This window comes from Anopheles gambiae, chromosome 3 (genome assembly GCF_943734735.2).
Source record: "Anopheles gambiae chromosome 3, idAnoGambNW_F1_1, whole genome shotgun sequence".
Taxonomy (NCBI): domain Eukaryota; kingdom Metazoa; phylum Arthropoda; class Insecta; order Diptera; family Culicidae; genus Anopheles; species Anopheles gambiae.
In genome coordinates, this window is record NC_064602.1 from 496,894 (window position 1) to 524,831 (window position 27,938).

The following is a 27,938-nucleotide window of genomic DNA, read 5'->3' on the forward strand; positions in this document are numbered from 1 at the left end:
AAAATCCATCGCCGAACTGGCACAGCAGGGAGGGACTGATGATAAACGAACCGCCGTTGACAGGAGCCTTTAAGCGTTGTATTTTAAATTTAGATTTATTGACCGTAAACCATGTGGGAATCACGCCCGAGATCAGAGCGACGAGATGGGTGTGTCCGGTGTACTGATACAGATACGCATCGTATTGCTCGCAAGATGAATTATGTTGGCCAAGGTAATTCTTAATCAATTGTTGTAGAGGCTATAGCTCTCGCACTGATATTGCTGCGAACCTTACTTCAAACAATCCAATTTTCTTTCAGTTTTTCACGAAATATAAAGTAAAACAAACATTGCTCCAATCAGCAGTTTCATTATTCATTTTCTTTTTCGCCAGTTTATAATGTTTGCTCCAGTTACAACGTTTCACTTGTTCGGTTTCGTGATATATATATACGTATAATATTTTTTTCTTGGTTTTTCTGGGTATTCTGGTTTTCATCTTGCAAATACATACACACATTCATAAATCAAAAGTAACAAATACAATATTACTTATAAGGTTTTACGTAAAAATTGATAGTACTTCATCGCATTATATGTTGTGTTGCGTTTCTTGTTTCTAGTTTTTCAATCCTTAATATATTTTTCCTTCTACTTGTCCGTTTCGCTTCGTATATTAATAGTTTACCTCATTTACTTGTGCGTTTTGTCATACTAGCATAGTGTTTACTTAACCCTTGTTTTGCGCTACATTTCCTTTCTCAACGAACGGTATGGCGTTACTTTGTTTTGATTTCTATTCCCATTTTTTCGCTTTTTCCTTTCCTCTCCTTCACAAGAAGTGTTATTCTTCATCGTGGTACCACGTGGGATGAGGGACACGTACACACATATAAGATATACACGCCTATTTAGCTACTTAAAAGTGTTCGATCTTTGTTACACTATCCATCCCACCTCCATCTTCTGCTACGGTTGTAACGTAACCTCGTATCTCAAACTATCACACCCATCTTAACGTCTACACGAGTTTCGTACTGCCGACGGTCGGCTTATTCTACAGTACCTGGTTTTGTTTCACAGCTGTAATTAGGGAGGTGGTTTCTCGAGCGTTGAGAGTGTTGAATTGAGTTCAGGAGCGTTTGCTTCCGGGCGTGGGATGGATTGCATTGCAAGACTTCATATCAAGGACCAGCCTCAATGTCTCATTCCAGATGAGATGAACTCTAAGGGTAATAATTTTTGCTTAGTCTGGTGACACGATATTGGCGGCAGAAGGCTTGGGCTAAGGGAAACCACTTGCGCATTGGCTGGGTGTGTATGGTTCATGCTATGGCTGTACTATTATAAATGTTATATTGCACACTGTTGCTGCTAGCTACGGACTATTTGCCGATTACCATTCTAGACGATGATCAAACTGCATTATATGTTATTATTGGTATGTTATGTCTGCTTTTTTATATGGTGAAATGGTTCGAAACGTTTCTTATGTTGCTTGCGTTTGCTTTAATAGATATGACAACTACTATTTGCTTCTGTTTTTTGTCCTTACCTTACGCGATACGTTTTACAACTATTGCACTATGGCAGATTTCCTAAGACTGTGCAGAGAGTGTATAAGATAGGTTTAATTTTATGTTTTCTTTTGCTTTTCTTATCAGCCTACCCTATGCGCACACAAGAGGAGGCCAATATGTGTAAAAAATGTATAAAAGTTTCATTCAACATACGCAAACGAAATGGTCTCTACTGTAAAAAATGGGTTGAAATAGTTTGCAACATTATGGATTATGGTTCTACACGGTTTTTAGTATGTGACTATACAAAACGTAGAACAACGTGTGGCGCTTGCTAAATGTCATGTTTTCAATCCAACAGCCAAACAGCCAATACATAAATAAAAATCAAATCACATAAAAATGAGTTTAAATTATCTTCGAAACCAATTGCTTAACCAATACAATTTTTAATTATTTCTAAGCCCAAATATTAACCAATTCATTCTCATCACATCCACCACAACACACACGCACTTGCTCTTCTTAATTTAACTAAACAATAATCAACGATACTTATTCGATCACATTCAGATAGCAGAAAATTATAATTTCGCCGTCGAAAGTTCAACAATAAGGTCAAAAGCAAAAACTGAAATCGTTTCTCCGTCCTTCCGTCTTGTAGACCACGAGGATCCGTCCTTCCGTTTCGTTAAAATAATGTACTGTGAACCCCCATATAACGAGTTTAATCCGTTCCAGTGACTCAGTCGCTATGCGAGAGGCTCTTTTTCATATAATTTGTATGAAAAGTGAAATAATTGGTTTCAGCAACGCAAATGTGCTGGTATAAAGGGCATAAATGCATTTGAAAAATGAACAATATCTTCATAATACTTATAATTTAGAAGAGATTTGTAGCTCACTATTTCTGTAGAGCCACAATGTTGTCCGAATGATGCTTGAAACAGACCAGGAACACAAATGATATTGCTCATTATGTGAGATTTTACTCGTTAAGAGAGGTATTTGTTGACCATTAAGATTTGCTCATGATGCGGGGAAAAACTCATAATATGGGGTACTCGTTATGAGGGGTTCCACTTTAGCCACTTTTTGAGCGATGACTGTGCGATCTCAGTTGAATGCCGCGAGTTACATTCGCGATCGAGTCAAACTCGGTTCAGCAGTTACATATAGTTTGTACAGAAAAACATTCTCCTAATTAAAACACAGATACAGGTCGTATGTGAGCAGTACTGATGAGTACTAACGCCATTCTTACTAACAACTGCATCATGCAGTGTCATTACATCGTTCATTTCCTACGGTATCCATGTTTACTCTATAAAGGAAGATAATCATACCGCGCATACTTTGCTGTAAGATGTTTGATGAAGATTTAGAATCGCTCACACTCAAGGTTGTATGCTGCACGGGACACAATGGCTAGGGTGCAATTATTTTTAATATGTGTTCTTTTTTGTGTTATGAAGCTGAATTTACATGCAGTTTGCGTCTGGTTGTCAATCATTTGCACTACTATTTATCTACGTTTTTCCATGAACATTGCTCCGAATACGCAACCATTTCGATTCTATTACCACGACGACTCTGTTAACCATAGGAGATGGGTTTGTAATGGATGAATTAAATTTTCGTTTGCGTTTGTGCCATACTTCTGACTCTAACTTACATTCTTATACCGAAGACAATCCATTATCGTTACCTTCACTCGTTTTGGGGAGATTCATTCGTCAAATGGTACTCGAAAAGGATAGGACTCACCGTCCTCCTCATTATTACTGCTTTAGATCGAACTGCTTACCATCGTGTTCGGAATTGCCGTATACTGTCGCTGCTCGATCTTCATCGACTGTGGATCCATCTTTACCTGAGCGAAGTTTCAGCGTGATCAGATTGTGACGGTTCTCCAATGCAAGTGCCAGATAGGAGCCACCGCTAAGAATTTCACACGTCGTGATACGTTCCTCCGGGGTGTACACTGCCAGCAGATTGCCGCTATCGAGCTGCCAGAGCCGTATGGACATGTCGCGTCCCTCTTTATCGCTAGATAACAGAATCTTGCCCGTAGGATCTATCTTCAACAAGGTTACCGGGGCACTGTGCCCGACCAGGGTGCTTCGGCAGTTACCTACAATCAAACAATTAGTTCAGCATGAATAATATATCTCCCGTATGGCTTGTTCATAGCTAGTTCTTACCAGTCACCAGATCCCAGATTAAAATTCTTGCATCCTCGAGTCCAGCAATGACGCAGGTGTTAGTTTGCGATATGGCAAGAGATACCGTGTTGCAGGATGGTTTCCACTTCTTGAACAGTGTGCCGCTCTGTAGATCGTACACCACGATAAAGTTAGGGCTTGGTTCTGCCAGCTCCTTCGCAACCACACACACGTATGAGCCTTCGTGCGTAATAGCAGACAGTGAAGTGATAAAATCGTGATGCGGTATGCGTAGATCGTATAGCAGCTTCTTCTGCGACAAATGCCACACCAGCAGCGGGAACGGTTTCTGTGTTTCATCACCACACACAAGAATTCTGCAACGAAAGAGAGAGAGAGAGAGAGAGAGAGAGACGTAAGAAAACTCACACTAAAAGTACCTCAACAAGCTCGCTTACCTCCCATCACCCGACACTAGGAGTGAATTCAAGAACCGATCTTCACCCGCCTTGAACGTTGTGACACAGTCACCCGACTCAATGTTCATCAGATTCACGTACATGCGGTTACGCGATAGACACACGAGATGCGCCGGATCGTGCAGACCAAAGTAGGGCATCTTCTGGTTCATGACACCTTTCAGTGTCACCTTGAATCTGCCTTCGTTCAGATCGATAATGCGAATCTCACGACGACACAGAACCGCCACACCATAATCACCAACTGGACATATTGCTGATGGTTGAGGTACACCAGTAAGTGTGCGTACCTTACGGCATCTACGGAAAACGAAGAAAATTGTTTTAAAGTAACTCACCGTATCCTCTTTGATATTTTATCCCGCAACTTACTTTGCTACGTCCCACACGCAGATTTCTTCCCGCTCTGTGCTAAGCGAAATGACAAAGTACCCCTCAATGCTCAGGTTCATGATCAGATCGTACCCAACCACGTTCGGCATGTTGTCAACTGCTTGCTTTTCCTCCTCGTCTCCCCCCTCAGTTAACACCAACTTTTCCAGGAACGGTACAGTGCTGTTGTTGATAGTCTTCAGCCATTGTTGTACGACTGTATTGTTCGCATAGGGAGAACCGGGTCGCTGCTGTTCCGCTACTAATACCGGATATAGCAGCGAGTATAGCTGATTACCGTCATAGTTCAGGGCCTTGAAGTGCGTCTCAATGAACGATTTCAGCAGGGCCACGTGAGTACCAGCACTGGTGGCACTATCTACTAGACGAATGTCGTTTAAAACATGAACACATCCGGTAGCGATCAGTTTGTCTTGCAACCAGACTAGATCGGTCAGGTACGGAGAGGTGGAAAAGATGGCGCTATCGGTTGCCGTCGAATCGAGCTTGTACTTGTGGTAGGGCAATTCAACTATCTTCCTATAGTTAAAACTGCAATTCGAACCAGAGTTAAAATCGTTAGTAATTATTTCAAACGGACGACATGGTGTGATGGTCACTTACCACTTCTCTTTACCCTTCTTGTCGAGAAAAACGGTTGGTTGCAGTTCGTAGTAGTCGTACAGAATTTGATGCGCATGCTTAATGTCGGCCTCGTAGCGCTTTTCTGCCACCTGCCGCAGTGTCCTATCGATGACGATAATGTTCTTATTGTGAAGAAATAGTGGTCCCATCTTCCAACAAAAATGTGTCCACTGTTTTGTTGTTGATCCTAGAAAGTAAAAAAATGCAGCTCAAATAAGAAGATGTGTGTGTGAAGAGATCATTTAGCCAAAGATGAAAAGAAAACTCCTCGTACCGGTGACTAAGTTAGAATTTCTAATAAGTGTAATGATTTCCGTCTCGAGCAGTCCTTCCCGCGAAGCGAGCAGCAACGACATAATCAGCCTCACGATGGGGGCAGTAAACTTTTCCTCTAGAATCACAAACACTCGCTCGCTGATGTGTGAAACGGAGGTGTTTGAAAGGTTGGTAATGCCAAGCCAGCCGAGCCACCAGAGAATCTAGAACGATAAATACACAACTGCGTTTCAGTACGCCGTGAATCCCACCAAACTTAAGACCAACCTTCGCTTGAATTGAAATCTTCTCGTCTGATTTCTTCCAGCTTTCTGGCAGCTGCAATGCACCGTTGGCAGCGTAAATATCTCCTCCTCCGAAACACAGCACATCCTCCCACTGTTCCTGAGTAAAGGGCGTGAGATACAGGAAGCAGCTATCGTCTCCAATCCGTTCACGAAGGCGCTGCAGCACGCGACTTTCGACATTCGCCAGATCATGCCCAGTGCTAGTGGAACTAACCGTCAGCACAAACTTCACATTGTCCAGCAGCGTTACCGGCAACCAGTCAAGATCTTCCACGTCACGCAACGCATCGATCGAATCGATCAGGATGGTAATTTGCTGCTTCGAGCTCTCTAACAATGACTTCAGTACCCCGGAATATGATGAAACGGTCTGTGAAGAAGTGCAAAATGGTTAAAGCCATTGTTGTTTCACGGCTTCCTATCTTCCCAAAACTCACATGCTGGCATCGTGTCGATACTCCTTTGATTAATACTGATATCTGCTCCGTTATCGAACCCACCAGACCGGTAACATCTGAGCTTTGCATAGTAAGGTTGGCATATCTGTAAGAAAGATACAAAACCACTGTTATACTCTCATGCTTATAAGGACTAGTTCAGCGTGCATTACCTTATCACTAGATGAGAATCGGGCAGCCAAGTGTGCAGATTTTGTGACAGTTTCGCCATAAAGACACTCTTTCCAGCACCCATCGGCCCGTACACAACAAGTGGCTTGCCCCGGGCCGACGTTAGATATTCGCGCACCCGCTCGGTCGTGCTGAAGTTGGCGCAATTTTCGTTCAACACACGCGAGTGCCGATTGACCTCCTCCAGCTCACTCAACAAACGTCGATCGACACCGTGCGTGCAGTGTGGAATGGAGTACTTGCTAACGTGCTCATCGATAATTGCATCAATCTCAAGCGATAGGCAAGTGTCCAGCATCGCTCCAAACTGTTCCTGCTGCGGTTGGGCGATATTGGCCGGGATGCGAATGATGTGCTTCTCGGACAGTTGATTCTAGTATGCAAAGAAAGTGCATTAATTCAACATTATTTGGCATTGATATCAACAAAATAAAATACCTTCAGATCGTTCTGGATGTTGGTTAACCTTCGCACCATTTCCGCTTCTACAGAAGATTGACCTTCCGTTTTAAGTGCTGCTACTGTGCTCTGGATCCAGATGCAACGTTTCGATAGTTCTTGGCTGATCAAAACGGTGTTGTTAATTTCCTGTGAAAATATATTCCATAATAACTGTTGCATTGAACACATCGACATTAACGTTTGGTACCTGTTCTACGACGGTGGTTAGATAAGAGTCACGCAGCTCCTTCGAAAATATATCGATCAACGTTTGCAGCAGTAGCGCAAGTTCCTTCTGCGACTCTTCTGAAGACATGGGCTGAAATCAATCAACGAAGAAAAAATGGATAACTCCCTCTTCATATATCTTCAAGCATCGCCTATTTACCGGTGGGGCAGTTGCATTCAACCGATAGCACGCGGGCTGCGATTTATCGTCCAGCACGTACCACTTCTCCAGTATCGCTCGTTCCGCTGGATTCCGCTCAGCCATCTGCAGGGCTGCTACAAAGTCCTGGCTTTCGATCGTCAGTGGCAGCAGCGGATCGCCCAGCGTGCCACCGAGGAACAGCACCGGAATAAGGTACGAGTCACAGGATTGGCGGGCAATTTCGGCCAAACAGTTCGCTGCCAGCTCGTGACCGCCCTGTGCCTCGAGCGGTCCTCGGAACCACTTGTTCACGTCGAAGCTGTTCCCCTTGGGCTGCTGCACATGCAGATCGGCCACATGCAGCTCAAACCCGCGGCTCTGGCATTTCTGGTTCAGCCCCTTAAACACCTCTCGCAGCATGGCCTTTTCTGTTTGAAATCCTGCGAATATAGTGAAGAGCATACGTTACATTGGTAAGCCATCGGAATTGCCAGTAACAGTTACATTCCACGAATCAATCGACTCGCCGTGCCGTGCGAGTCGTAATTCCGATTGAAACATTTTCCTTTTTTCCCTCTCCCCGTAAAGTCTTCCTGTTGGACCTTTATCGCTTTCCTCGTGCTTGCCAAAACGCTCCAGACACACCGGAAAGGGTTAATGCGATAACCGGAGGATATTGCCGAGTTTTTTTAAACACCCGGAGGTCATGCAAGTGTACTGAAGCGTCCTGCTCCATACCGTAGGGGATGTATGTGCCATGAAACGTTAGCTACAGAGAGGGTAGCAGAGCAAAAGTAAAAATAAACTAACCATCGCAAATCGGGACCATAATTGACACAAGGGAATCAAATCCAGTAAATGCACGTTTCGCCATCCCCGCTTCCCACCGAGGTGTACCGACCATTGGAGATGGTGGAGGAAAGGATAGGAGCAGTAGCAAATTGGGACGAAAATAGGTCAGATCAGGATGTGGTATGAGCTACATCAAGCACATATTCAATCACTGCTTCTACCACACGCCCACTGTGGTAGTCCTCGTGGCTGCTGTATCCATTTACAGTGCAGTGTATGTAACGAATGTTTCGTTCATCGTCTAGCTACTGCTAATAATTCCATGTTCTACGTCGCTCCATGTTTAAGGTTGTAAAGAATCCCCCATACACTTAAAAAAACGTCCCACACTGTAACCTGCTGAACAGGGCTTACCATCGTCTGCGGCCAGTATGTAGAGAACGATCTTTTTGTACTTATCCGTGCGCCTGTTAGTAGTCGGCTTGCCGTACAGTGGTGTTAGGTTTTGCGGTAAGTTTTGATGCACTGGCGGTATATCACATGGTGGCGACACGGTCATCGGGCTGTTGGCGGTGGAGTCTAGGTAAGAGTGGGACAACAAATTGTGATTGATAGGTTAGTTGATTGGCGATTGAAAAATTACTATCTTCAACACACTAGCTGGCACCGGTCTGTACGGTACGGTATGAAATGTAGCACGTGATGGCAGATTACTTTAAACGGTACTTTTGCAGGATATAGTTACATAGTTTTATTGAACTTTATGTGACATTTTTTGCATTTTTGAGACTTGAAATGTTTTTTTTATGTATATTTTATTTCATACGGCAATTCTTACCTGACAGTGTCATCGATTGCACATTCTGGAGTGCTTTAGGTTGAGCTCTGGCCCCATCAACGCCCACCCCTCCAGCCACGGTCGACGAGTTGCAGCCATTGGTAACGTTGGAGCTGTTTGAGATTTGGCCCGTGCCCGATGCATCCGATGTGACTTCCGGAGCCGCCAGCGGAGCCTCCTTTACATCGTTCCCCTTGCCCTTGTTTTTATCCGCCAGCTGATAAGATGGTGATCTGAAATGTAATGTACAATCAGGCAACACATTAAACGCAATATCAACGAAAAAATGTAATAAAATAATCAATCGCCATTGTGTGCTGTACTTGCTTCAACTCATTGGATGCTTCCTCAAAAGCAAACACAAGTTAGTGATAAATGATATGCGAAATCAAAACACCTCCATCATTGGTCCGTACGTGCACTTATGTGTCCGTCGTGCCGACGGCTGACGTCAACATTAGCGGCTACTCGAACGACGCCCTCGGCCAAGGTAAACAACACGCAGTTCGATGCAACAGCCAACGTGCCCGTGCATCAATAATAAATCTACCGTGAAGAACTAACACAAACACACACATATAGCAATAGCACACCGTCACTCAGCACCATGCGTCTCCATTGGCGAAGCGCCGAATGGGAGGCGAAAATGAATTGAGATTGTTCGGGTGGAAAAACAAACTAAGCTTACGGTGAATTGGTGTTAGTTTTTGCTTGCAAGTCAAGCTATTTTTATCAAACCAAGCAAATATTGCGTCGTCCCGCACCGATTCAATAAATGAAATTAAAATTCACCACAAAATACCATGCGTCTCCATGTGTTGGCAAGTGTTGTGGCGATAATGGCCATCAATACCTTTGAATCCCTAGTTCTAGCCAAGTGAAGCGGGAGTGCAATCGGAACCGTTGTTAATTCTATTCAAATTATTTCTTTGCACTAACTCAGCCATTGGCAAAAAGGTAGCCTCAGGTAGCTGCAGAGATCAATATTCCCAGACGCATGGGCATCGGTAGCACACAAAACCCACATGTTGCTACAAGCTGCTTATCAGAGCAGAATAGAGCCCACCGTTCAGTATCGTCACGTAAATCATCACCCCTAGTAGAGCAAAGGCGGTTATAATGGGACATAAAATTTAATTTTCCGATAGTATGTCTCAGTCTTCGTGCACGGATCGATAGCTGGCAGGCTCGTGGTAGACGTGCCATATGCAACCGTGTTACGCTATGTGTGAAATATGTTTGCTAACAGCAGCAGTCGACAAGGAGATGAGATACGGGACAGTGAGCGTATAACGTTAATATTTAAACTGCTTTCATCTACATTGCTTATATGGACGCTACTGATTCGCTATCATAACATTATTGGAATCGTTTTTAGATATAAGCGGAAACAAAGATCTCTCCTCATCCGACCGATACTTACTCTTCGGACTTTTCCGACACATTATCCTTATCCTTTTTGGTCTGTCCGGAACTACAGTAGTTGCCCATTTTACACCTATGACCCCGCCTGCACACGTAACACTCACACTGAAAAACTCTTGTTGGACAATGTCTCAGGTCAAGAAAATGCTCCTTTTTCTACAACACACTCGTCAGAGGCCCTCCTTCACTGTACAAGCCGCCTTTCCCGCACTCGATTGGTATTTAGATTCTTATCCCAGTGCCTTCTTATTTTTTTCACCACATCTTTCCTTTTATCGGTACCATTTCCCCACTGGTAATGCCTCGACGGTTTGCAGTGTTGTCTCACTGGAGGACGATCCCTTAACTACAGCACTGCTCCACACCGGATGCATTATGTACACACTCCAGCACCACGCCGAGATGTACACTTTAAGTTCACCCGGTAGTTTTTTTTTAAATATATATTCTTTCTCATTCACACACAGTTTGAGTAATGGGGCTTTTTATCCACTTTTTACTCTTATTCATTCACAGACACACACAGCCACCTCTCCATATACACTTCCGTACACGTTTAGCGTTCCGTTTTAGTTTCCGGTTCGAAGGCTTCACGCTCGGAGATTGTGATTTTCCTTCAACACATGCAAACACCGTACACCTGATACACCGTGACGTACACCTCACTTTTAGCAGCACTCTGTCACCATTTTAACGATCGATTCGACGAGCCTCGTTTCCCGTGCGCTACCGATGAGAGAAGCGTACCAATCCACACCGTAGCCTTCTTGAACGATTCCAAGCATTCTGCTAATGCGTTCAACACTTTAGCGTCATTTTCCACTTGTTTAATTATCACTCTATGGCCAGGATCAAACGACTTTCGCTCCGTCTATGCTTTTTTCACAGAGTAGAAATAAATTTAGCACTGTAGAGAGAGAAAAGGAGAAATAAACGAAACATACAGGATAGAGCTATGACCGTGATACGGTAGACCTTTTAATGGTGTTTAATTTAGATGGAATGCTAATTTTGATTCGTTTCTTCTATATTTTCTACACATTGTAGTTTTCTATCCAACAGATCGAAGCATAATAGCACAGTCTTATCGGATACTAGGCGCTTGTGCTCGGTTTACTTACAAGTTGAAAACACATCTCAACTCAAGTGATTATCAAACAACCAGCTCGATCGCTCTTTACTCTTCACCTTCCTGTGGTACACACCCGTAATCGCGCTCGTCGAAATAAATGACTTTACTTTCTTTATCAAACGACAAAGTGCCAGTTTCTAACTATTAGCGTCACTACAAAATAGAAACCCTTGCGGAACAAACCAGGCGCAAGTGTGCATCGTATTACGCGAGTGTTTCTACGCTCATGCACACACAAACACACACACACACACACACGTACACAAGATCAACGAACACAGCCGCATACGCATGGCTTTAGATCCGCATATCTGGCTGGTCCGCGTCAACAGCACCCACCACCATATGGTAGACCGATAACCGTTCGGTAGATAAACTCATTCTCCACCCACACTATTACTAGGCGTATTACCACTGACAGGCTCCGTCATCATATCGTACAGCACACGCGGTACAGCACACTTCCGAATCGAATCGAAACGAACGGATGGACGAACCAACTAATCTAATACCTTCCTGTAGTAGTGGATAAGTTTAGCTGTGAAGAAGCATCGTCCGATTCAATTATAGCACCGAAAGCAACAAGCTGAACAACAAAACCCCGTCAAACCCCTGTGGCTGCTACTGTGTGTGATGTTGGATGGCGTTTGCGTTCGCGGGTTTTACCGATAAGAACGCCACGGAACACGGGGTGAACACGACGATAATGGATAAGCGGACGAACGGTTGTTTACTTTTCGAAAGCCATTCAACACACTCATTCGCACACGCGCTCATGGAGATGCGCTCACTCGCACTGGCCAACACACAGCTGTTGCGGCATCTGTCACCGTACGTCCGCAGCAGTGGTCTAAGTCGTGCGCACACCCGTTCGAAGCAGTGCTCCAGCATAGATTGACTAATACGCTCTCGACGCTCGCACAATATTGCACGCCACTCACACTTGCGGCAACGGTTGGTTTGGTGATGAGATCACAGAAAACGAATTACGGCGATGGAGCGCCGCGAACTACCGTGCTCGTGAGTTGAATACTAAATAATTACTATCCATTCTGAGCTTCTGATCGATGGGCGAGTGCTCTGCAGTGAGAAAGAGAGAGAAAGGAGTGTTTCACACAACACACCATGCTTCACGGTGCTGCCCTTCGATAGGATAAAGCAAAGTAATTTACTTCAAGTTGAAGCTGAAGACACCCACTCTCCCGCTGGTGCACGCCAAACCGTTGGCAATAAAACACGAAACACGGTACAGCACAGGCACAGAGTGTCAGAGAGCCAGCAACAGCGCAAACCCTCCACACGCTGCGAAACTATCGGGTCAACTAAAACACTGACCTACCAATATCATACCGTGTACTCTGACTCTCGATGGTGTGTCTCGTGTTGTCGCGCCTCCATCAGTTCGAGCGCACCTCAAACCACCACGGTTACATGCCGTGCATTTGTTAAGGTGTTTGTAGCGAGCCTGGGGGAGACGGGTGAGTACAAACACACAGAATATCCAAAAATATAACGTTTTCTCAAGGGGGAATTGAAGCGGTTCTTCATCTCCGGAAACAGTTGAACTATGTTAGTTTGTGTAGGCTGGAAAGTGTGTTTTGTGTGCACTATCAAACCAATTTACTAGTTGACGACACAGAACCTCCAATCCTCCCCCCTGCGCTTGGCATCGCCGTAATCAGTCACTTACGCGGCAAAACAATTCGTGCACAAACACACTACCGTTATCGTGTGCGTCACAGAGTGACTGAAAACACGGTGCGATGCACGGCAACGATGACGACATACGACATTGGGTCGCCCGGTTGACGATAATTATCGGCTCGATGCCGATCTCGTTCGTCGACTGAGAATGTAATGGTAACAGGTCTTTTTGCTACCCTCTTCAACCTAGAGATCCACAATTGATCCCAATCGCCGTCGCCAAATGACGCGACTTGTATGCTGTGGTAACGTAACAACGTCACAGTTCACAGCGTCATACAAAATCGATGCAATTTTTCTAGTGCTCGTTGCGAGCAGCTTTGATGAGTGGACAATTAAGCGCATCCAAACCATTGGCCACGGAGATTGTGGGATGATGAATTATATGTGTGTTTGGAGCTTGGTACGTTGAGGACAGCGTTTCCTGATGAGCAAGCATGCAGCTGGTGTAATAAATTTATTCCATTGTAGCTATGGTTGTTGTTTTAATGGACAATCTGACTCCCAGCACAACTGCCTGAGTTTGCTTTAGTAAGTTTTTAATATGATATATACTCTTAAATCTCAAATTATTTAAGATTGTCCAACAGAACAATTATTAGTATAGCTTTTAATATAAACTGAATACACCCATACAAAAAAGTCTCTGACAAATAATATACAATACAAATAAAATCGGCATTCTTTACGCACATTGACGAAAACGAAAAGCATTGACATAACATATGCATGCTCTTTACCTCGATTCGCTCATCATCACGTCCACCAAATTCTACCACGGACACAACAAGATCGGCGTGAACATCGATGCGGAAAGGCATTCGCACGACGCAGCAAGGTTTTTACTCGTTCATGGTTTCACTTTTCAGATCCAAAATAAAACTCCACATCCAAAGGTTTGAAGGCCATCAGAGACCGTTCGCCACTTTCCCATGCAAGTCAATTGCAAGGCAAAAAAGGCAGTCAATCCGATTTTACTGCCCCTGGATCCTATACTTGCGCATCGCCCGTCCACGACACTTTCCTGGCTAATAATAGCTACCAGAGTTATAGTATTTTTTAGCATTATTTTTCTTCCCACTCTACAGTAACTGGAATGTGGTTGTCATTTCGTATGTAGGTAAAAGCATGTGCCGGTTTATGCTCCCGTTTCGGTGGCAGAATTGTGTGTCTTTTACCGCCTAAATACAATACACATACAATCAGTAGTACACTCAGTTGACCCAGTTTTAAGCTGGAAAAATTAGCGTCAGCTTTACGAAAAAAATATATTTTCATGCCAATGTGTACTGATACCTTAATTTTCCAAAACCTGCACTGAGCACTAAACAGATGATTAATCTTACAACATCCCTCATACGCAAGCGTTGGTGCTGTGCCAGGTAAATTATTAAAAATATTTCAACGATCGCAACCAAGAGCAAAATGAAAATACAAATCACACCAAACGATCCACTTCCCTCTGATGGGCACACACCATGTAAATTAGTTCATCAATTTATCACAAAATTAGATTATGCTTGAGGCAGCACCACGAATCACACATCGTTTGCCAACTCTTGCCACCCGTTCTCGTCTCTCGGCTGTCCTGCTCACCGTCAACACCAAACATCCTGGGACAGGTGATGACATTGAGGAGCACACTTTCGGTAAATGGAACGCAATCGAGGCATGCAGGAACACTTTTGCGCTCGCACTTCCCGTGCGTACCGTTTGCGTTGCTCACCTGGTTTAGCATACGAAGTGCGCTTTTTATCAGGTTCTATAGCAGCATCGCAAGAAAAATAGTATTTACAACATAAACACACATACACACGCGATGTACCCGTCTGGGAATCAGCGCACATACGGGGACACACGCGTATTCTAATGCTCTTCGAATCGCGGAGCAAGCGGGAGAGCTCCCGCAGTGAGAGAGAAGGAATGAGCGTGAGCCGATAAAGAATGTCGAGAGATTCTGGGTGATAATGGTTGTCCCGGTTTCGACATTCTTCCATCTCCCATGGCACCCATCTGGTTAGCTCTCTTTCAAGGTAGCAGTCGAGGTCAGAGCAAGATCACATACGGCGCGACCTCGTACACGTACGATTCCCGCTCATTGGAGTGAATCTGCATCGGGAAACTGTTTCAGGGCCAGATAAACCACTTCCAGGCCCTTTGGTAACGGAAACTTTTGCCACTTACTAACAGCATTGATCGGTGGAAATAAACCATTTTTAGCATCCGCATTTCCAAATTTAACTCAAACAAAAAAAAAGCATACACCTTCATTACTGCACCTTCACAAACTGTCACTCATGTGACGCCAATTTTTCCATATACGTAAACAATTGACCGTGACTTAGCATACTTTACATCCCAAGTCGTCGAACGAGTACGAGGGAAAAGTTCAACGCGGCAGGCTAAAAAATGTTGCCAGGCCAGGTCAGCTCTAGCCAGCGTACTTCGTCTCTCTGCACGACCAAACGGTTCCGCATGGGTTTTACGCTTAGTGAGCACCGAGCTGGACGGATGGATGAGCAAGCGTGAGTAATGTGTGAGAAACTGAGAATACACACACACATCCTCACAAATTCCGCATGCATACCACACAAACACTCGCAAACGATCAGACGATTTTTCCACACTAACACACTCAGCGCATTCTTTACGTCTCACCGCTCATCTCATACACCTTTTCGCTGCTCGCCTCAAGATTCCCCATGTTCATCTCACTCGGGCGACGGGACGATACGGGACTCAAAGACAATAAGGAACTGTAGCTTTACCAAGTGTGATCCTTTCTATGCTTTTTTTGTTTTTGCTATATCCGAAGACGCACATGAGGTTGCCAGGCAGATGACCTGTTTCGCAGGTTGCGAATTAAACTGTTCGGGTTTTCCGTCGCCGAAAACTGAACCTAATGACAAGCCCACGTCTCCGTTGGAAAGTGAGCCCCTTTTTCCTTATCACACGTACAACGATACATTTGCCGAAACTACGATTGACCCACGTTCCACACTATCTCGATAGGGAAACCATCAGCAACACCAGCTACTTTTCCACACTCTCGATGCTAATGCTCACGCTCGGTTGTCCGCACAATTGGCCCACACTGACGGCGGGCGAAAACTGCAAAAACTTCTTCCACGGTGCTGTGCCAAAAAACTGTGCGCGAGGAGCAGAGATTGACCTTCCCGTACTGTGGTGGTCGGATGTAACTTCTGTTTTCCTAGCGCTTTTCCACAGTGAGGACGCACGTCTGTCCCTTGTCACCAGTACCAGTACACACACTTTTGCAACTGGCAAGTAGAAATTTTCCAGGTTATCACTACTGGGTGGACATGCGCAGAACCTTACTTTACCGTACAATCTACAGTGCCGGTGGGAAAAATGTGTGTCATTTGTGGATGAATCATTTAAACTTTTTACGAAAGTAACAAAATGTTCTTTTTCCTTGCCTTTTCAAGCACATATTTTACTATACACATTGAGGTATGAAAATAAAAATGTAAATTAATCACCGACAACAGCACTTTTTGCAAATCACAGTTCAATATATAGCGCGCGCTCTAGTGGACAGTAGCGTTACTATAATGCACCGCCTGCTTCCGAGTTTCGCGGTTTTGCGGTTCCAAGATTTCAGAGAATCTCGAATATCCGAAGAAGTCGAATGAAAACACACGAATTTTAATAAAAATCTTAGCATTTTTGCAATTTGGCAGGCCACCATGTATTGTTAATTAGTCCATAAAATAATATATTTAATTCGAGATGACAGAAAGTGGCGGGTCAGACCGGTCTCAAAGAACCAGATTTTGCTTCTGGATCAAAGTAGGCTGGGCAAGGCCTTAAGTATGTAATTTTCAGAATTTGCAAACCAGAACATTCCACATCATACTCCACATCCAAACGCATCCATTATGCCCCGAAGTTTACTCTCGCAAAGATATAATGACGATTTGTTCCGCGTTAAGCAGCATTACGATGGTAAGTGTTCGTCCCGATCAATACCAACGGCTCAATAGTTGTAAACATTCATCTCTCGTCAGCCGAATTTTGTCGCCTGTTTTGGAATCCGTTTGCCGATACCGAAGATGATAATCTACGCGCAAAATCCACCTACAAACCAAAAGGCACACGTAAGAAGATGCGCAAAGTTGCTGAAGGCGGAAAACATCGATGTTATCAATGTAGGTCCATCTTCCGGTGGCCATCGGATTTGAAGTACCACATTGCATTCAGCCATAACGGGGAGCAGCTGAACGTTTGCCCGGAAGCGACGTGTGGCCAAAACTTTCAATTCCCCTTTCAACTGGTAAACCATCAGCGTACGTTTGGCCATCACGATTGGCAGATAGTTTGTACGGTGTGCAACAAGCTGTTCGGCAGTCAACGGTTTCTATCGCGCCATACCCAGCTAGCGTGCAACCGGTACAAGCAGGAACAACAAGAGCAAGGACAGTACTCAGCTAATATGTAACAGGTAAGTGAACAAAAAAAAACACGCATTCCTATATGATTGGTTTTAATAATCCACATGCTTTATATTTTTATATTCATTCAAATCCGTGCATCTAGCCAACAATGGCGACATTGCTACATAAAATACACACATACACACATATCAATAAACGGACAACGCGGGTCACGATCGCCACATACAATAGCATACGGAAAACGGGATTTCCCAGTATGGGATACTTGTTGCCTTTCCTTTTGCACATATGAAACAATTTGAATAGAATTCTGCTGCGGCGAATGACGCACTATTTTCTGATGACCTGAATTTGATACCGCATCGCCTGTATGGCACATTCAAAACTAAACCCCTCGCGGTCTATACTCATTGCCTTATAATTAAACATACATAAATAAATACATCGATGTTCTTAAATACATCTCTGCATCTCCAATTTCCGACTGCATAGACATCTTTTGCACTATTTATGAAAACCTCGGATGTGTCTGTGTGTGTCTATTAGGGGGAGAATTAATTGCACAACATCGACGGATTCAGGGCACATTACTAAGCTAAATTAACTGTACAAACGTCTTACCGTTTTCTACTGAGGAGTTGGAAATGATATTTTAAATTATTCACCGTTAGTTCATTGCACGTCTTATAGCCAGGCTTTGTTAAAGTTGAAAGGTAGAGAGAGAGAGATTGAAAACAAAATTTTCCTGACACTATGCTACTACGCTACTTTAATTTCCTCGCCAGGAGCGGTTTCCGCTATCTTTGCGAATTTACATTGCTTGTAGTTCAATCAAAATGTTCCTGTAAAACTTATCTTACTGCGTATCTTGGATACTGCTACGTGATATCATCAGCGCTATTTTTGCTGTGCAAAGGGAAATAATTTATGTGTTGTGCTTGTTTGCTTCGTTTCGATCTAAACAAACCCACAGTCGAGTAAAACGTGGAACGCCTAAAAGCTCAAATCAAAACAGTATCTAACAAGTTAGTGTTGTCCTCACGCCAGATGAAGAGTCTCGTGATTATAGTGCGGGTGTACGGATGGTTTCTTGGTGCAAGTTGGTGTTATCTTGTTTTATGTTTATCGTTAATAAATCAAATAAATTCTTCCCCAACGTGATGAAGGGAGCATCAAAACACAAAAACAGTTACAATGGTAAACCCGTTTAAGAAAACTATTCAGACTTTGGTTCTTAAAACGCTACATACTTCATACGCGGCAACTTTTTGGCCCGTACTTTGTCCCAGAGCATGACACGTCCACGACAGATGCCGTTTGTTTGCATTGCACGTTTTTCCCTGACTTTAGGCAGCCACAGCCATCGGTCAAGATGTGCACCGAATTTGAACACGATTACAGAAAGTTAAAATTGAACGTATCCGTTACATCCACCAAGTTGATTTCCATCGAGCGACCCAGCACGAAACACTTTTGCTTTCTGGCGTGTTTTCGCAACCCTTAGTCTTTCGGCTCCTCCCGGTACCCGTCCGAGTACTGCTCCCGGCCGCTCATTTTCAGGATTGCCTTACTGTCTGCATTACCATCCAGCACCGACCGTGCGCCCGACTTTTCATCCTCCTGGTGAAAACAAAGAAAAGATCATCAACAAAACCTCTAATCGTTTTCAACTACAGTTTAACGTACCCCTTCATCTTCCTTCACGGGTTTATCACCAACACCCCAGACTTCCACATTGCGTATGTTGAATTTCTTTGTAGCGCTCAGTTGAAAGTATCCTTTGTACGTTGTGCAGGACTCGGAACACTCCCCGAGACCGTACTCGCTGTCCAGCCACATGCCCCAATAGTTGTGCTGACCTCCCATACCCTACGAAAATGAAAATGGTTTAAAAATAAAAATCAAGTTTGCTTGATACTTTCAATCCAAACACACGTACCATTCCATTCGGCATGGTTTGCTGGTGCAAATTCAGATACTGGTAATGGTCATTATAACCGGTGCTTGAAAAGCATCGCATTTTGGGCCGCAGCGTAAAGAGAAACGAGTTTTCGTTGCCGACATAGTTGGGACTGAGTGCCCACGAGTCCGTCGCATACCCACCGAAGATGTATCCATTCGCATCCTCCACGATTACTACCGTCGGTCCCTGGTCCATAATACGACCTGAAGGTAGCGAAAAGAAAATTTTACGTTAAATGCGTTTAAAGTTTCAACACACATTTCTCAAAACAAACTCCTCTCTCACTCTCTTACCTAGTAGGGTGGAAAAACTTTCACCGTGAATTTGCGATGAAAATAGAAAGCGCCACTTGTTCTGCTGTGTTCCGGGCAGATTCGAGTTGATAAACAGCATCTGCGACAAATCGGTAAAAGCCGGATAGTCCGGCACATACTGGAGACCCTCGCAGTAGGGCAACATGGATTGGAGTGCTTCCTGTGGGATGATGCTTTTCCGTGCGTTTCCATCCGTCTCCGAGGCGTTCTTCACGTTGCGATAGTGGTACAGATGGGAGAACACGTGTTCCAGCATCTTAAGAAAGGTAGGATTTTTATGTAACCTGCCAATGGATAATGCATGTTTCGTTACGGCTTCAACTACAGCAGTCTATACCTAAAGCACCTCCTACATTCTCGAGGGAGTTTTAAAACGCACAAACTACTGTGACTACGCAATCAAGGTTATTTTACGTTTTAGAGGTATGGAATAAAAGTATCGATTGGTTGAGGGCTTATTTTGGATCTTTCTGCTAAAATATGTTACAAAACATACATCGAAATACGTTTCCAAAGAAATAAAATTGTCTTTAAATTGCAATCAACTCAAATGCATTCGCTCGAAAACACGTTGCTTATTTGCATTTCCCAGCATCAAAAGAAATGCTTTTTTCTCATAACCAAGCAAAAACGAGAAACATTTATCCCAGCGTCAACAGAAATACAGCCGGACGAAAAGCAGGTCAAGTTACGGAACTACATGTACACGCTGCAGCAGCAGGATGTCAGCTGCGTCCGATTATATTCCACTTACCATCGTTCGGCATCGGCTCGGGTAACCTTCTGCGTGCCCTGTTGCACCACATCGTACGCTAAACTTTCCGCCAGCTTCTGGATGCAATCCTTAACGATGCGGAAACCTCGCGATTCCCAAGACTTGTACTGTGGGCCACCTTCCAGCCGGATAGCTCGCATATAGCTGCTGACGACCGCTTCCACGTACTGTGTGTCGATAAGCGAACCATGATGAGCATGACATAGTTAAAAAAAAAAAACAACAAACCGCAGGCATGAGAAAACAATTTGCATGCTCCGTGTTGCTTGATAAAGATAAAATAAAATCGATTCACTTCACCACAGGCGGTCTACTATGTGGCAGTGCTGCACCCTTACCTCCTTGATAAGCGGATACGCAATTTCGGTCGATTCCGATTCGGGCTGCTGCCCGAGACTGCACAGCAGCACATTGATCCGTTCATCTATAGTGCCGCGGACACAATAAACATACAGTTCGGCGAACCGCTGAAACTCGACCACCGGCGACCGGGCACCGAGCGGTCCGAACAGGAAGTTGGTGATGTACTGCGCCAACCGGGGATCCATCTGTGAGCCCCAGAATTTCTGCCGAGGGTAAGACACCAAAGTCAACAACATGGAACGGTGCCAGTTCATTCCGAATGGCAACGACCGCCAAGAGATACAACAACGACAAAAAAGACCGGACATCAAGGAACGGAAATGGGTGAGATGAACGCGGAAAAGGAAAAGAAAAAGAAAATAAATAAAAGTGCAGCAAAACTTGTTGGCTCGCCGCGCTCCGGCAAGCGAGATACCAACCATGAGATCATCTTCCTTGATGCGTTCCGAGTTTTTGCTGACTAGCTTAAAGGAGCTTGCCACCACGGGCACTTCGCTCTTCGCCAGCAGGGAACATTTTTCTGCCAGCTTTGTACTTGAGTTTCCCATCGTTTCGCTGTTTCCTCACTAGCCCGCGCTTCTGCAATTAGTAATTAAAAAACGTCACCGGGACGCATTAACCGTCGCAGCGGTTGGCGTGCAAAGCGTGTGGAGAAGCTGCTAGGACGAGAGAGAATGAGATAGAGAGAGAGAGAGGGTGTGAAAGGATATTACAAAATTTATAATTGGCAACGAATATTACACGAATCGCCCCTTTGCCCTTCCAGTCGTAAATGAATAAATAGTATATCACCCGAGTGGCGAGTTCCGGGTATATTTTCAACCCTCATAACTAGACTCCATTATTTCGTCGTTAACTGCAAAAAAAGTCATCACCCAACGACATCTTCAATCAACTGGCTCAATCCCCCACCAGCAATACTGTGAATCAGCTCTCGGGAAACTCTCTAGACGTACGGTAGATGTGGGTTTCTTTGGTCTTTGTCCACCACCCATTGTCACACTCGACAGATTTTGCGGACTCCATCAGAGTCGGAGGGTGGTGCAAGGGTGAAAACGGATATCATAAATTGTTTATTGTACACGATCGACACATTACCGGATGAAGGCTTGAGCGGCTTGTTATCTACTTGTTTGGTCCAACCAAAAAAAAATCGGCCACATGATGAATAACATACGCAAGCAGCAGGCGATGATGATCCCTTATCAAGCGTTGGATCGTAGGAAGCGAGGGATCGATACGTCGCGAACACGAACGAATCAAATCAATTCACAAGCAATAAAACTTGCTCCATTATCAGGAGTGGAGCTGGCACGGTTGATGAAGCAGTTAGTGAAAAGGGTAATTATATTTTGCAATGTTAATGCTTTGCTTTCCACTATCCATTTCCAATGCGTTTGGAGGATTTAATCCATTCAACAATCACCGTCTTTCGCGTGCAAGCTTGGTTGGAAAAGCGATAGAAATCCGCATATATTTTCTCACAGCACTATTACAGTAAAGCAACACCAAACAATCCGTTACTTTACGTTACGCTTTATTGTGATGGTCCCAACGAAATTCACTGTTTAGAAAGTAATGAGACAGGTCGATTCGAACTCTTCAGAATGCACTCGCTTGCGATTGAAAGCTGCTCGTCTACACTTGTTCCAAGATGTGATCACATGAGCATATCCCGCATCATTATTAAAGCACACCACGTTCTCCACCGAACCCGCTCTAGGACGGAAGGCCATTTGTTTACACAGGGTTGAAGTCGGAGGAAGGAGGCACTGTGTGCCATGGCAAATAGTAGACCTTCCCCACTCGCGTTGATCAGGTGTCAGTTTCCTTTCGGACTGAATAGTGCTAGGAATTTTGCCATTTCTAGTGTCTAATGAAAATGCATCACACATATCCACTCATTGATCGCCACTTCCTCCACTGCTTAAATCCTTCCATTCTGCCACATACGTGTCCATGTTATCTTAAGCTACACAATATTTACCTTTCCACTTGGATATTTACTACTATCGGCGGTGTTAGAACGCACCACGGCCGGCCACACACGCTTTTAGTCTACTGTCGTAAACAAATGCACATTCCCTGGCATCACAACATTTTCCGCTCACTTTTGGGCAACGTCTGTGCAATTTTTCACGCGTTCACGATTTCCTAGTGCCCTTATTTACTTTCACTCTTTTCTTCCGACTAGAGAAGATTATGTCGCTGTTTTACTGCTTCGTAGCAGAGAACCAATGGTAAACCTGAATCACTTGGACAGCTGGGTAGATGTGTACAGCTTGTTGGGGAAAATAAACTCCACCAGTAAAAACCTGCTGCGTGCGGGACACTATCGCGTACCGGGGTGAAATAAGCGAGCGATGGCCATTCGAGCCATTCGGAGCAAAGATTTTTCCACCTTTTGCGGCCCGTGAACGAAAACAGTGCAAATTATGACCCGCTTGACAGGTATTGCCATTCCGCTCCATGTGACATATGGCTAGTGGCACATTGCGCAAGAGGAGCATTGATTTGACTAATTTTACTAGGTATTGCCGTCAAATAGCTGATTTTCAATAATTTATGACTTAAACAGTGTTGATGTAATATAAAAATAAAATCGTACGTGACCTGCGACAGTTTCACGTGTAATATTCATAATTTCAATCGCTCAAGATTGGTACCGTCTGTAGACGCCTTCATGTAAACAAACCTTTTCTTGACAGGTCTATCAGCTGCCATTACCGCACGAAAAAAAATACAAACACATTCTTGAGGCAAACAGAGCGAGCGCAGGTACTCCCGTGAAGCGGTGCGAGTGGGCCCGAGCTCGACGACAGTTATTCTTCCCAAAAAGATGAACAATTCGAACCTGCGAGATGCTTTTCAATTTCTTACCAGCGAGGCCAAAGGTACGTTATCACTGATCATCAAACAATCCATACTAATGTGATGTTTTCCGTCTCTTCGCCCTCACAGATTTGTTCCTTCCGTCGAACATACCGGAGACGTACGGTATCCCGAGTTCGCTGGAATTTGTGCGCGACTACGTAGCGAAAAACCTTCCCCTGATAATGCGCAACGCTGTGAACGATTGGCCAGCGGTGGACAAATGGAACTCCAAGTACTTTCGGTTAGTAACGCATGAGCTGTACGTGTTTTTTTCTCTCCTAGGCGCTAGACGCAAGGTACGCATGTTGTGATATTTTCACGAGCAGTTTGTATGGGAACTGGGATGTTGCCGTTTGTTTGCGTGATGATGCCGCGCGCACTGTGTCATATCCCGCGCTGGCATGGTATGCTGGTGGTCCGTTTGCATTTTTGAACCACTGCCAAAAACAGTCATCGCGAGAGAGGAAAGTTTAATTGGACGATCATCTCACCTTTCATTGACTGGGGAGGGAGACAACCTGCGCACAGCTGTGAAACATGAAATTATTGCCGACGGGGTAACGCCTTCCTTCCTGTGCGCGCACACCAACACGAAGTGATCAAATTATGATTGCCAGGTAGTTGCATTGCATGTGCACCTGTTCTAGCGCGTGTAAAAACAACGCATGTGTAATTTGTTAGACAGCAAACGCTAACTTGTCGCGCCTTCCCATGCTGTTTCAATCATAAACCCCCATCTCTTAGAGTAGTATTTGATTCAGCAAGCGTGAATTGCTTAAAATAACCCGAAATCGAACAATCCCTTACGTTTTGCAAGTTCCACAGAGACACAATTCCCGACAAAGAGGTAACGGTTGCGATCACGCCCAACGGCTATGCGGACGGTTTGGCCTTTCACGAGGATGAAGAATATTTCGTCCTGCCGCTCGAGCAAACGATGCGAATGGAGGATTTCCTCTCCGCCCTTGATCACAAGGAGTGAGTAAAAATACCCGACATTGGGAATTGACTAGGCGTTAATTAATTCGAACTTAATCACCCTTGCTCTATGCTGCAGCCCGGACGTCATTCCCTACATACAGCGCCAAAATTCCAACCTTACCGAGGATTTTCAAGAGCTGTGGATAGATGTGAACGAAAGCAGTCTAGATTTTGCTTCCGAAGCGTTTAACAAACAGCCGGATGCCATTAACTTTTGGATGGGAGATGAAAGGGCTATCACATCCAGTGAGTAGTGTGCCCGAGGGCAAGCAGCTTTCTGCAGACGGATTCTAACCTGTTGCTCTAATTGTCCACAGTGCACAAGGATCCGTACGAGAATATCTACTGTGTGATTTCCGGATACAAAGACTTTATCCTGATCCCTCCGATCGACCTACACAACGTACCCCGGCGCCAGTATCCGATGGGTATTTACATGCAGGAAAATGACGATTCGATAGTTATCGAGCCAATTCTGGACGGTGAGTCGTAACGGGTTTGGGAAGGGAATGAAATAGCAGGACAAACAAGCACTTTCGTTGAATAGAAATAGGTAAACCACGGATGATCGAGTGGGTCGGCGTGGATCCGTTGCAGCCAGATCTGGAACGGTTTCCCTGCTACGCGGATGCAACAACCTACGAAATTCGTCTGAACGCTGGGGACTTGCTGTACCTTCCCAGCCTTTGGTATCATCACGTACGACAAAGCCACAAATGCATTGCGGTCAACTTTTGGTACGACATGGACTACGATGCCCGTTACTGTTTCTACAAAATGATGGAAAAACTTTGCAACTATGGACAATAAATTTGGGCTGTGTGACGCACTATATTATATTTAAAACGGGTTTTCTTTACAAATGTAAGAACTTATCTTGAAGCAACGCAGACTATACAAGGGGCTCCTAAACAACATAAGAATACACTTTGCTAATATAATGTAAACACAATAAATACTCTACACTGGAAACGTACAAAAACCATACATATCAAGAAGATCGTCCTGGTTTGGCCTTTGCCTTTCTTCTCCTTTGTCTGCATACTGGTAAAACATAAAAATATCTAGGTTCTAAACCCTTCGTCTTCTTTCCGACGCCGATCGTCGCTTTGATCATTGAAATCCGCACGCGTGCCGTAACTTGCGCACGAGCTGCGCATCGATTCCCCGGTTCAGTGCCTTTTCCTCCAGCTCGCAAATCAAATTGGTCAACCATCGTTCCTGCATGTACAGTTGACGATTTTCCTGCCGATCGAACTCGAGGCTGGTGTTCAGCATGTGCGTCATCAGCTTCTTCTTGTGGCGTGATCGACGTGACGCCTCGTTGTTTTTCACGCGGTCCTGGTTGTCGGCTTCGTTCTCACAATTCTTCCGGATGCGCGATTTGTTGGGGTTGAATCCTAAATCGGTAATAGGCGGGGACACAACAAAAATACGGTACCTTGTGAGTCCATATAACTCGCTACTACAAAACCCTTGATTACTACTTACCCATTTCTAGTGGGAACTTGGCCAGCTTAGCCTTCGTATAGAGATCCTTGTTGTAGGCGGAAATTTCGACTATTTTGTCCAGCTCCTTCTGCACGCAATCGGGAATTCCGCTGTCCTTCTTCCATCGCTGCAGCACCAAGTTCGGCTGCAACATCTCGTCCAGTATGGAAGAGACGCCCGAATCCGAAGGTGATCGTGCTGGTTTGTCCGCTATAGCAACGAGCGAACCACCAGCAGTGGCGCCGTGCTCTACGTTACCGCTTGCTCCATCCGAAGGTGGTTCCGGGGAGCTGGTGTATTGGTTGCCACCTGATTTCAGCATCATTGCGAATCCGTTCATACCGGGGCTACCGTATAGCAGATGAGGGGAATGGTTCCCTGGCGTCTCGATGATCCGCGGACTGATCGATCGTCCCCCGTGGGATGTTTCCGGATGCGGTACAATAATAGGGGACAACGTATCTGCTCGCTCCCACCGCTCCAAATCCGGTGATGACGAGCCCATCCGCATCGCTAGTGCACGGTTCCTGGCAGTCGTATCTTCCAATTTGTTAACTGGAACCAACGAAATGACGGGGCGCTTCATCGCATGTCTAGTAAACAGTTCGTGCTGAGCAATGTTGCCGTGGACGGAAGCAACGCGCAGGGTCGATTTCGGTACGATGCGTTGCTTGGGTGATCCATTCTTTCTTTCCCGCCGCTTCGGTGGGGACGTGCCAGACGATGCTGCATTGGCTGTGGAGTTGTTCATTTGCACCAATGTGGGCTGGTGTCCTCCGCTCAGCATTAACAGTGCGGACACTGCATCCAGATCAGTCATTTTGGGGGTATTTTATTAAAAAATCAATCTGAAAGGGCGAAGAGAATGAGAGCAAAACACATTGGGGTCAGATTAGGACCAAAATCAATTCGTCCAAAGAACACTAGATCATGCTGTGAGCGAAAAAGGCCAACCATGTCTGCCATTGCCGAAATGAATGCGTCACATTCTTCGTGTTAGGATAGGGGGGAAGGACGCCCAAAGAAGAGGTGATGTAGGCTTAGACAAGCCTTTCGCCTTTGGAATGTGTGCAATGGTTTCGATGTGTGTTACTAAATCCCAGCACAGAGAATTATTCTAACGGTTGTTTTTTTTTCTTAAGCAATCATGTTCCACCGTTTCGATCGTTGCATTCGGAACTAGGAATGCAGATATCCCTCGTACGTATTCGTACTACTTTACAAAGCATCATAGCAGTAGCGAACACGATCAAGGGATATTCACAGCCAACATGAACTACAACCGATCGCTTTTGTACACTTTGAACATATGAAAGGATGTTTACCTCAATGTACTTTTTGGGTGTTAATCACCTTTCAACGCGCACAAAAACGCACACTTTTCACAAAAACAAGCACAAATCCGAGTTTCCGCAACTCACACAAATTGTTCACGAAAGGACGGCCGACAAAGAATAACGCGATGGTTGAACCGAGCAGCAATTTATATACTATTTCTATCGCTTACAAATTGTTACCCTTTTTCAAAGCACACAAACACATCCATCTTCAGGTACTACATAAAGAACTAGGAACCCTGATACCCCTAAAACAAATGCTCTGTCGTATGCCTTTACCCGCGTGAATTTGGTTGTGGTCGTTATGCATTATAAAGCCCGATAGATAAAGCTAACCAAACTACGCCCTACAAAGGCTCGAGCTC

General features: G+C 44.7%; 5 protein-coding genes across 15 annotated transcripts; 2 read left to right on the forward strand and 3 right to left on the reverse strand.

Annotated features, from left to right (window-relative positions):
• Window positions 1–336: 336 nt before the first annotated feature.
• LOC1278202 (uncharacterized) lies at window positions 337–16,340 on the reverse strand. Of its 11 annotated transcripts, none has more exons than XM_061653276.1 (16): window positions 16,230–16,340; window positions 10,220–11,128; window positions 8,797–9,029; window positions 8,373–8,537; window positions 7,185–7,606; window positions 7,005–7,115; window positions 6,794–6,943; window positions 6,337–6,728; window positions 6,164–6,269; window positions 5,707–6,096; window positions 5,438–5,642; window positions 5,143–5,350; window positions 4,519–5,070; window positions 4,126–4,446; window positions 3,707–4,044; window positions 337–3,636 (listed from the first exon to the last, which is right to left on the reverse strand). In XM_061653276.1, the coding sequence occupies exons 2-16, from the start codon at window positions 10,285–10,287 to the stop codon at window positions 3,284–3,286; spliced, it is 4,014 nt and encodes a 1,337-aa protein (XP_061509260.1). In that variant the 5' UTR covers window positions 10,288–11,128; window positions 16,230–16,340; the 3' UTR covers window positions 337–3,283. The 11 variants fall into 11 exon arrangements, with proteins under 11 accessions (XP_061509260.1, XP_061509257.1, XP_061509258.1 ...); XM_061653273.1 differs by having other exon boundaries at window positions 16,124–16,262; XM_061653274.1 differs by having other exon boundaries at window positions 16,050–16,258.
• LOC3291585 (zinc finger protein 213) lies at window positions 16,325–17,748 on the forward strand. The gene is made up of 3 exons (XM_555772.3): window positions 16,325–17,026; window positions 17,089–17,522; window positions 17,618–17,748. Exons 1-2 carry the CDS (start codon window positions 16,960–16,962, stop codon window positions 17,517–17,519), a joined length of 498 nt encoding a protein of 165 aa, XP_555772.3. The 5' UTR covers window positions 16,325–16,959; the 3' UTR covers window positions 17,520–17,522; window positions 17,618–17,748.
• Window positions 17,559–21,445, reverse strand: LOC1278201 (MTOR-associated protein MEAK7). The gene is made up of 7 exons (XM_317751.4): window positions 21,310–21,445; window positions 20,866–21,093; window positions 20,507–20,694; window positions 19,732–20,036; window positions 19,415–19,641; window positions 19,162–19,344; window positions 17,559–19,095 (listed from the first exon to the last, which is right to left on the reverse strand). The coding sequence occupies exons 1-7, from the start codon at window positions 21,436–21,438 to the stop codon at window positions 18,976–18,978; spliced, it is 1,380 nt and encodes a 459-aa protein (XP_317751.3). The 5' UTR covers window positions 21,439–21,445; the 3' UTR covers window positions 17,559–18,975.
• Window positions 21,446–22,144: 699 nt separating this feature from the next.
• LOC1278199 (bifunctional peptidase and (3S)-lysyl hydroxylase Jmjd7) lies at window positions 22,145–25,584 on the forward strand. Its single transcript, XM_061653279.1, has 7 exons — window positions 22,145–22,231; window positions 23,599–23,784; window positions 23,852–24,005; window positions 24,590–24,742; window positions 24,822–24,991; window positions 25,063–25,227; window positions 25,293–25,584. The coding sequence occupies exons 2-7, from the start codon at window positions 23,730–23,732 to the stop codon at window positions 25,553–25,555; spliced, it is 960 nt and encodes a 319-aa protein (XP_061509263.1). The 5' UTR covers window positions 22,145–22,231; window positions 23,599–23,729; the 3' UTR covers window positions 25,556–25,584.
• Window positions 25,568–27,935, reverse strand: LOC1278198 (uncharacterized). Its single transcript, XM_317748.4, has 3 exons — window positions 27,562–27,935; window positions 26,237–27,084; window positions 25,568–26,145 (listed from the first exon to the last, which is right to left on the reverse strand). Exons 2-3 carry the CDS (start codon window positions 27,054–27,056, stop codon window positions 25,859–25,861), a joined length of 1,107 nt encoding a protein of 368 aa, XP_317748.3. The 5' UTR covers window positions 27,057–27,084; window positions 27,562–27,935; the 3' UTR covers window positions 25,568–25,858.
• Between the last annotated feature and the right edge of the window lie 3 nt (window positions 27,936–27,938).

What these genes read in the sequence shown, in the direction of transcription:
- LOC1278198 (XM_317748.4), bottom strand. Translation starts at nt 27,056, where the DNA reads ATGACTGATCTGGATGCAGTGTCCGCACTGTTAATGCTGAGCGGAGGA. An exon ending in CAAGTTCCCACTAGAAATGG is followed by an intron (nt 26,146 to 26,236) that starts GTAAGTAGTAAT and finishes TTACCGATTTAG; the next exon opens with GATTCAACCCCAACAAATCG.
- LOC1278202 (XM_061653276.1), bottom strand. Translation starts at nt 10,287, where the DNA reads ATGGGCAACTACTGTAGTTCCGGACAGACCAAAAAGGATAAGGATAAT. An exon ending in ACATCCAGAACGATCTGAAG is followed by an intron (nt 6,729 to 6,793) that starts GTATTTTATTTT and finishes TTTGCATACTAG; the next exon opens with AATCAACTGTCCGAGAAGCA. An exon ending in AGATTTCAATTCAAGCGAAG is followed by an intron (nt 5,643 to 5,706) that starts GTTGGTCTTAAG and finishes TTATCGTTCTAG; the next exon opens with ATTCTCTGGTGGCTCGGCTG.
- LOC1278199 (XM_061653279.1), top strand. Translation starts at nt 23,730, where the DNA reads ATGAACAATTCGAACCTGCGAGATGCTTTTCAATTTCTTACCAGCGAG. An exon ending in TCCGCCCTTGATCACAAGGA is followed by an intron (nt 24,743 to 24,821) that starts GTGAGTAAAAAT and finishes TCTATGCTGCAG; the next exon opens with CCCGGACGTCATTCCCTACA. An exon ending in TATCGAGCCAATTCTGGACG is followed by an intron (nt 25,228 to 25,292) that starts GTGAGTCGTAAC and finishes TTCGTTGAATAG; the next exon opens with AAATAGGTAAACCACGGATG.
- LOC1278201 (XM_317751.4), bottom strand. Translation starts at nt 21,438, where the DNA reads ATGGGAAACTCAAGTACAAAGCTGGCAGAAAAATGTTCCCTGCTGGCG. An exon ending in TCAAGGAAGATGATCTCATG is followed by an intron (nt 21,094 to 21,309) that starts GTTGGTATCTCG and finishes TACCCTCGGCAG; the next exon opens with AAATTCTGGGGCTCACAGAT. An exon ending in CGAGCCGATGCCGAACGATG is followed by an intron (nt 20,037 to 20,506) that starts GTAAGTGGAATA and finishes ATCCATTGGCAG; the next exon opens with GTTACATAAAAATCCTACCT.
- LOC3291585 (XM_555772.3), top strand. Translation starts at nt 16,960, where the DNA reads ATGCCCCGAAGTTTACTCTCGCAAAGATATAATGACGATTTGTTCCGC. An exon ending in CGTTAAGCAGCATTACGATG is followed by an intron (nt 17,027 to 17,088) that starts GTAAGTGTTCGT and finishes ATCTCTCGTCAG; the next exon opens with CCGAATTTTGTCGCCTGTTT.